This window comes from Monopterus albus, unplaced genomic scaffold, assembly GCF_001952655.1.
Source record: "Monopterus albus unplaced genomic scaffold, M_albus_1.0 scaffold54.1, whole genome shotgun sequence".
NCBI classification, from domain to species: domain Eukaryota; kingdom Metazoa; phylum Chordata; class Actinopteri; order Synbranchiformes; family Synbranchidae; genus Monopterus; species Monopterus albus.
The window spans coordinates 381,653-390,863 of record NW_018127934.1 but is presented as its reverse complement, the minus strand read 5'-3'; the positions used below and the strand labels follow the sequence as shown (position 1 = coordinate 390,863).

The 9,211-nt window shown below is 39.8% G+C and overlaps 1 protein-coding gene across 1 annotated transcript in view; it reads right to left on the bottom strand.

Annotated features, from left to right (window-relative positions):
* Positions 1-242: 242 nt before the first annotated feature.
* pdcd4a (programmed cell death 4a) overlaps positions 243-9,211 on the bottom strand; it is a 33,755-nt gene continuing 24,786 nt past the window's right edge. Inside the window, exons 4-11 of the mRNA XM_020602008.1 lie at positions 7,550-7,663; positions 6,934-7,155; positions 6,054-6,151; positions 5,558-5,672; positions 3,886-3,993; positions 2,663-2,773; positions 2,403-2,542; positions 243-1,397 (exon numbers count right to left, since the gene is read on the bottom strand). Of these exons, the coding sequence (XP_020457664.1) occupies positions 1,346-1,397; positions 2,403-2,542; positions 2,663-2,773; positions 3,886-3,993; positions 5,558-5,672; positions 6,054-6,151; positions 6,934-7,155; positions 7,550-7,663 (960 nt within the window). The 3' untranslated portion in view covers positions 243-1,345. The remainder of the gene's footprint in view (positions 1,398-2,402; positions 2,543-2,662; positions 2,774-3,885; positions 3,994-5,557; positions 5,673-6,053; positions 6,152-6,933; positions 7,156-7,549; positions 7,664-9,211) is intronic.

Genomic DNA, 9,211 nt, shown 5'->3' with positions numbered 1-9,211 from the left:
AGGGGAAGAAAGAGAGGTGTTTGAGGGGGGGGGGGGGGGGGGAAGCGTCCAACATTAAAATAAAAATGGAAGGTGAGATAAATTGACAGAAGATAAGAGTTTCAAGAGAAAGGCAATGTGTAAATATACAATAAAGATCACAGTCAATGACTGATCAATAAATGTGACCATCTTACATCTCCTCACTTATTCCCGTTTACACACAAATACTGCTGGTAGGAACAAAAAATACAGAAACTGTATTTTGTTGCCTCTTTTAATGAGTGAGATAAATTTCTTACTCACATCTTCATCTTTAGTCAACAGGTAAAACTGTTACAGTGGAGAAAAATGTGAATATGCTTAATATATCTTCCCAGAAAAAAAAAAAAAAAGAACAGGACATCTTTCAAGTTTAAAGATGTCCTAATCAATTCTGCTCTCTGCTGAAAGCTTTTTATTTTAGCGTTACCTGTCCAGAATCCATCGCTGCATATGGCTGTAGAATCATTTAAATGCAAGCAAAGTCAGAATGCTCAAAATATTGCTCGTTTAATTATTTTTTTACACAACCCCAATTTATTCTCGTGTTCAGAAAGGGCGTTCAAAGTATTTTGCCCTAATGCAAGTTTCAAGCAAACACCCAAACAGTACCCGAACACATCTTGCTTTGACTGCTGTGCTTTACAAAGTGAACATTTGGCCACAAAAAAAAAAGATTAAAAAGAAACAAAACAAAATAAAAAAAGAACCGGAACCACTGCTCATAAAAGACCAACAGAACCACTTGAACCTGGAGGTGCAAAACACAATATCCTTGAAATAATTTCTGATCATTGTTGTCAAAACCAAAGTTTTAGATCATTGTTATTGAGCTCAATTTGTTGGTGACATTACAGAACGCTCTCTTTTAAGGGTTTTTGTTTCTCTTTATAACACATAACATTAAAAAAATGAGTAATGGCGACAGGTGAAGCAAAGCAAGAAACAAAACTGCCATAAAACCCAACCATTGCACCTGTCTTTCCTCTGCAGCTCTGGTTTGCTTTATTCTTGACTAGCAGGTACAAAAACTGAGGCAAGAGGGGCACGCCAACCCCAGAAATAAAGAATATTCTTAAAAAAAAAAAAAAAAAAAAAAAATCAAAAACTGTGATTAACCAGATGAAGAGGACAGAATGCCCTGGTCACTCATCAGTCTACTTTCACTGAACGTCAACACTGTTTTGTGTAATGACAACATTATCAGGAGAGGAACAGGGAAACCTTAGGCTGCCAGCATGCCTGGTTTCAGGAAAACATGCCGGAGTAGAAACAGGGTGTAAGAACCTGTAGACACTCCTCCTCCTCCTCCTCCTCCTCCTCCTCAGTTCTTGATCACTCCTCCATCTCCTTCACTTACAAAACGCTTTCGCCCTCTGGTGGAAAAATAAAGTTTAAGAGACATGTTACTTATATTTTGGAATACACCTTATAATATTAAAGGTTAAGACAAGTTACACAACATACTTTTTTATTGTTATCAAATGTAAAAAATACAACAATGAACTGATTCTACATCACTATGTGTTGTCTGTGTAGCCAAAAGTTATTTTGTCACCAATAATCAGTTTTGCTGTGCGTGGCATTCGACAGTAAAATGGGCACTGTGATTTATTTGGTGCGAGCCCCATATGTACCCGGTCCTGCTGTTGTTGATATTCACTAGAGCCCCAAATGTCTATTTTTCCTCATCTGAAAATAGTCCCCATCAAAAGCACTACTTTCTACCCCACCAGTTTCTTGCTGAGCCTTTTTGAATGACAATATTTGTGCTCATCTTAAGCACAAACAAGTGGGCTTGGGACGAAGTCAGATGGTGTAGGAAAGGTAGAAACGAACCAATGCACATTTTGTTTTGCTTTCTTTTCATATGATTTGTTTGCAATTAAAAAATATAGAACACAACATTTAAAAGGTCTTTTCACATTGGAAGTGACTTTTTCATGCATTTTTCAATTCATAATATTTTTCAAACCAATATCCCGTCAGCGGTATTATTGAGTAACAACTCAAACTGCCCCGCCGACATCTTAAAGTACGTATAGAGGTGGAGCTTTAACTCCTGAACCAAGCAGTGAAACTCTCCATGTTCTCATCTTTTTGTCAGAATTGGATGCACCCAAAATTTCAATGCCTTACTCACTTTATGTAGCAAAATTGCCACCAAGTTTTTCATTCCGTTACGTTTATATGCTTTTATAAAGCATATTGGCATCATGTTTTAGCCAAATGTGTTTTGCATTTTATTCGATTCTAAAAAGCTACTATTTTGTATCATCTACTCGTGTCACTCTTGGCGTGAAAAGCCCTTAAGAACGATTTAATGATTGGATATAAAAAGGAAAATAATGTTTTCAAGTGCTTATTACTGCCTGACTAACCTGGAGGGACAGGCATCCCTCAGCTGTTTGGTGATGACAGACTCCTGGTAGCAGAGGTCCACAAAGGTCTCCATGATCGAGTGGGCATGTGGCACATCGAGGCTGATTTCAGGGAGTTCATCGTAGACACGCTGGAAACCCTACACAGAAAACAACATAGTGTGTTGGTATTATATGAGCACACGAGATTTTTCAAATAAAACTGGTAATTTGTTAAAATAATTTCTTTCATAGGAGATATTTCAACTTCAGGCACAGACCCTGTTCATCTGATCCACGGTGATGAGGCCTGTTTTCCAGAAAGACTGGAGCAACTTGATCATGATATGACTGGCAGTGTCCCCTTTCGACTCCAGCACCATCACTACAGCCTGAAAAACAACAATGATATACAACTATAAGAGATTTGCACTCAAATATTACTGTGACGCCTGTGATTACCAAGAAGGATATTTTTGTCCAGAGTTGAGAAGGTTTCACATATCACCACACGGTGGCGGTGTTTGGCAGGAAAGACTGACGACAACTTCACTGTCCTTGCAAAGTAGCTCACAACACTTAAAACTCACATAAAAGAGAAAAGTTTCCACAATGTGACTGTGTGAGCAGTCACATTGTGGAAACATAAGGTACTCTGGAGCCAGAGTTCAACTTCAAACTGTAGAAAAGGTAAAACTGGTTGGATGCCTTTTAAACATGCAGCACGCGCAGTGCATGTTGCACAAATATACACAACGATGCACAGGCCAATGTGTACACAAATGCTGCAAGAATGGTACAAGCTCATAAAAACCTGCACACCTTCATTACTGCTGTGGCACATGCACTTTACTCAGTTTATATAAGTGCATGAAATCAGGTCGATTTTCTTTCCATCAAATGTAGAACCCGCCGTGTTTTTGACTTTGAGCAGTTCCAGTTTTGACTACAACATGTTTAGCCCCAGTCTAATTTAGAACAGAAAAGCCTGCTGTCCAAGTATGGCTGTACAAGACCTGCTGACCGACCTTTTATGCTTACACAAGTACATGCCATACACATACAGAATATTTCAAAAGGCTTTCAACTAACTGAAAGTCAGTTTACTTTAAAATTAGAAGCATTGCAAATTAAATATTCAGCAACACACTGTAGAACACAATCAAAACTTCAGTGAGCAATTATATTTGTATGGAGGATACACAGTTCCATGTTATGCAATGTGCTTCTCCGATTTAGATTGACTTGATTTGGCCAGAGCTTTTTTAATACATGGACTGCAAGCCAGAGAAAGTCTGCCAAACACACGTCACCCTTGGCAGTCACTGAAGTGTTCAGTTTTGAGCTTAAACGACAGAGAGAGAGGAAGAAAGACGTAGAAATCTGACATACAACTCGGACTATGTCTCTGCAAATGTGATTTAAGATGGAGAGAATATTTTATTTCTATATATACACACAGGTAACATTCAAGACTCGCATAAGACAACAGGTCTTTAAATACCTCATAGACCAGCTCATGGTGGAAGTGGGGGACCTCCAGGTCCCGCAGACAGTGCTCAGCCTCATTCACATCTCCTGATATCAGGTACTCCTTCAGCAGAAGGTTCATCTAGAACAAACACACACATAAAAGTTGGGATTTCTGGGTTTTTGCAGGTCGACACCAGGTTATTAACAGTGTGTGGAAACCAGTGTTGTAGTACTCAAGTCCAGGACTCGAACTGGAGTCCAACTCAAGTGCTGATTGTCAGGACTCGTGACTCAACTTGGACTTGAGCGCTGATGATCTCAGACCTAAACACTGACTGCGTTTGGACTCAGAAGTTGGAGACGAGGAATGACTTTTTTGTTTTGTTTTTGTGATAAGCCATAATAATTTGAATTAAGATGATATTATTTATGTAATATTATAAGTATTTATGGCTTTCTAACACTTCCATATCCATTTGATATGAAAACAGATCTCCAGTGGTTCAAGAGGCGTCTCTTCATTTCTCTGGAAAGTTTTTACCTTCAAATACCTGCAGAAAACGTTGAGTAAAAATTATTATGAAGTGTCATTTGTCCTGAATTTACCATATTAAAGTAAGAATAAACTGTGTTTTCACCTTTGTTCACCAACATTTATTCTGGTCAAGCCTTTTTCTTTCTAGCAGACCCCGGACATTTACAGTAGCTTGGGAGGCCTTGACATCTGTTTGTATTTTACGGCTGAATACACACAGAGGCTGTACAGGGAGTCAAGCATAACTGAAAGTACCTGTCTCTCCGAAGCATAAAACCTGGTACACGTCTAATATACAAGTCAATTCTTCCTGTTTTTGCAGCTGTGGTGGAATCTTTTTATTTTCTACTTCATTTGATAGCATTTCTCAGTTATGTCACTCTCACTGATGCACACACACATCAACAAACGCTGGTTTAGTCAAACCACTAGAGAGAAGCATGATTGATGCGACAACTTTAAACCCTCTGAGCTACTAATTCACACAGCTGTGTCCGAGTGCCAAGAAAACACAATGGGAGAGAAATGTGGACAGGGAGGACGGTGACAAAAAAAAAAAATTGACAACAGAGAGAAGAGAGCGAGAATAGTGAGTCCTGCATGTCCCCCCCTGAGGCTCTGCACAGCCAGGCAGGAAATCAAGACTGGACAGGAGAGCCTGGCGTATGAGAGCTACTGAGGTTTATATGTATATCGCTGTATGACTGAGAACGCGCTGACAGACCACTCACTCATTTCTAAACATGGACACAACTGATTAAAATGTTACATAACACTGAATTTTACTACAACTAAGTATCCACACCCACGTTGGCATGAAAAATTCTAGAAGCTCAACATCAAGGAACAATAATTGTAAATGACAGTGTGTGTCTCAGTTAAAGATGAGGGTGTGTATCCACGTCAGCTTCTCCTGCTCCCTCGGTTTTTTTCAGCTCCCACTTCTCAGGGGAGTAAAGTGCTTCTGGTGACACAGTAACATAGAGGGCTGGCCTGTTAACTCTCCATCCAGCCTTCTGTTAGCATTACATAATGGCAAAAAAAAACACTCCGGCCTCTGGGGTAAAGGATTAATTATTAAATTGTTTGAAATATAAAAATGAGAAATTAACATTTTGAGATCAATGTTTATAAAATGCAGTATTCCACCCACTTGGCTCCAGCTCACCTCTTTGACAAGATGCTTGACAGGTCTCAGGCCTCCACCCACCCCCCACACATTATCTAGACGAACCATCTTCGTCTTCATTTTCAGCAGCACAGCAGCACGGTCTAAAGCCACTCTGGGGGGGGGGGCAGAAAAGCGCCACTATATGATTAGTTGCACACAACTCAGCAAAGACAATGCATACGTATCGAGTCTACATTCTGGAGTGATATGCCCAGTTTAGCATGGAGCTTCAAATTTACCAAGATGTCACAAGAACACAGATGTTTTATCCTGTGCAAACATTATCTGACAACCCCACTGTGCTACAGGAGGAAAAGGCAACTGCTCCTCTTCAAAAAGTGACAAGTGGCAGCTTCTTTAAACAGACAGGAGGAACACACTGTACTCTGCTGCATCTTTAATCAGTTAATCGAGAACCCTACAAACTGTAAGACCCTTACAGCTGCTGCATGTAAAAGCTATCAGTACATTAACTTTGCTGGCCTTGGCTCACCTGGAATGCTCACAGTCCACTTTGCCCTTGTAACAGTCCAGGAACGACATGGGAAGAACATGGTCCGCTATGGCTCTGGCTATAAACTGGCCTAACATCTGCAAGTAACAAGAGAAAACACCTTTCAATGCATGAAAGTCCAGGTTTCGTGTCATTACTGACTAGAAAAGTATTTTTCCTTTCATAACTGACAGAGCAACTACAGAATCAACTCAAAGCACCCTCTAAATCTAAGTTGTTAGACGGGAGGGACACAGAATACATTTTAGAACTTTAAAGATGTTTTGAGCCTCCAGACATGGAGAAGGGATACTTTGACCATCGCCACTGCTAATGCACATTCTCGATTTATACAAGTCAAACGAATACAGGAAAACAGATTTGTGGGTGCAACTCTATAAAAAAAAAAAAAAAAGCATGTTGTGTCATATTTAATCCTTTAAGTGTGTTCAGCCCCGTGGTGGCCACACCCATTTTGGAGCTCCTTGTGCACAAAACACAATTCTAGATCTGTTGAAGAGAAATCTGTGTCTGTGTCTGCTGCATTTATTACGATTAACTGAACCACAAGCATCAGAAAAAGATGAGCATCCTTGATTTATGGTTAAGTTAAACCTTTGCTTTCTTTTATTGTTTATGATGACTTATTTATTTATTATTTGTTTATTGCAAGTGGAACAGCTCAGGGTTCGCCCCCGACCTTGACAGGAGATTCCCAACCCACTGCATGGTGTACAAAATTTTTTCTAAGTAAACTTACTACATTCATATTACTGCAGCAACCATCCAAACTCCAAAGACATACAGGTTGCCATACTCGCTCACCTGGGCAGATTCATCATAGTTTGGTTCCTGTGCATTCTCAGTTCAGCCTACCTACCTGTGGCGCCTCCGGTGTGTCCAGGATGAGGTCTGGGAGCTCTTTGAGCATCTTGTCAAAGGCGCGGGCCATGTCACTTTGCGACAGCAGCTTGCCTGACAGGTCGGAGAGCAGGCGGGAGGTCAGCTCTCTGTGACTGGCCTTGCCTTCCAGAGACAGGGACACGGCCAGGGAGGAGAACTCGTACTTATGGGGGCCCAGGTTGAGCCCCTTCAGCAAGAGCTGACAGAAATGAGGACAAAGAAAAGTTAGCCAGCATATCAGTTCAATAGTGTACGTTATACATTATACTGTTTATATTTGGAGAAGTATAAACATTGTACTTAATTTTTAGTTGGAGGTTTGTAAAAATCAAAGTTGAGATGTAAAACTTTTTTTTATTATAATTTAACATTAAAGAACAGTTACAAAAATGTCTGTGAATGCTGTCAATTACAGTTCTTAGAAAGAAATGGGAATTGGCCAAAATCAGAATCAGCAGGTCAGACTAAAAGAAATAAATAAAACACACAAAAAAATACATGTAAAAAATTAAAATTAGCTTAGAAAACTGCAGTCAGTGCATCTCTACTAATCTGCATGCACTGCATAAAAGAAATCATTTAGACTGGTTTACCTGGACCTCTTTTGTGTCTCCATGTTCAAAGTACTCCCGTACAATTGGGTTGACCATTTTTTCCAGCTCTCCCTCATCCACCTCTGGCACAACCGTTTCATAAACCGTGTCCCCCTGTGCAAGGACAAACACATCATCAGTCAGAAAAGTCCACTCATGTACACAAAATATGCACAACAGAGTGAATGCATAATAACTACTGTGAGTATTTTTTATATGCTATCCAGCATTTGAAGTTTATCTTTCAGCACTATTCACTGAAATTTTCTTTTCTAGGTTATTAGTCCCTGCTCTCTCTTTCTATACCGCAATCTAATAAATGTCTCATTAATTTCAACACCTTCATTCTTGAATTCCAAGGATGTCGGTCAAAAACCGGTCCAACTAAGTTCTGAGCTGAGGTTCTGCTTGACCTGGGAAACAACAGGAAGTACATAAAATAATAATCTCAGCACAAGTTGAAGGAATAACAGCCTACAAACTAGACACCACTGTCTGTTTTACTTTTCCCCATATAATATTTACAGCAGACTATTATTTGACCTCATTCTATAAACCCAGGTTCATACAAGCAGGACAAATATCTCAGTATAAAGGATCACAGCCAAGTCCAGAATGTTGATTCACTTTCCCGTTTCTGTTCATGATACATAAATAGACTGCTCGATCATTTGTGGCCGAGTAGAGGCAAAAGAAAAACCTGTATTTAAAAATTCTACAGAAGGTTTCAACTTCAAATGGAACAAGAGGAAGGGGAAGCCTTTTTTCCTTAAGTACAGGATGGCCCGTTCCACCCAGAAACCCTTTATCAGGTGACCCTCCCCGCCCCGTCTCCAACATGATTCAAAGGCCACTGTCTGCACATGCTCCGTGAATTTTTCTGTGTCACTCAGTCCCAGTTCCCTTTTAACACACTGACATCTTTCCACCGTGTTCCCACACCATTCAAGGCCAGATCATTTCATGCTGACAGAAGCTCTGTTCCCACTCTGCATTCAGTCAGCGTGTCTTTTAACAGGACACAAACTCGGCCTCCAGTATCACACAGAGCATTGGCTTGATAACAGGGTTAAAGATTTAAAAGGCCGTTGATTGTCATGGGACGGAGCCATCTGGATGAAACAGTTGCGTGACCAGGCGTGTTTTAAATGAGCTTTGGCCAAATCGTGTTGACTTTGATAGAAAAAAAACCTGATGTACCCCAACAGATCGTTGCATAGCAGGAGAGAGTAATACACTGTGTAGTTCATTAGAGATGCCAGAGTGCATATGCTTGTTGTCTGTGTGTGGACATTCATTATCTTGATTTGATTTGATTTATTCTTTCAAGCATGTAAAACACACATACACATGATCCAATATCAATAGGAAGAAGTCAGACTTATCCAGTCCTACCCCATGACATCATCTTACCATCATTGGTTTGCAAGCAGTAAATAATTCTCTTCTACACCACACAAGTATTATACTAAAAAAGATTATACAGTGTTAACATTCTTACATAATTACATTCATAGTTAATTATCTTCTACACCACACAAGTAATATACTAAAGAATTATTACATAGTGTTAACATTCATACACCACACCCACAATGTTCCATCTAATTAATCATTGAGCCTGTTCTTGCATATATCTTGATTGACACATACCTTTATATT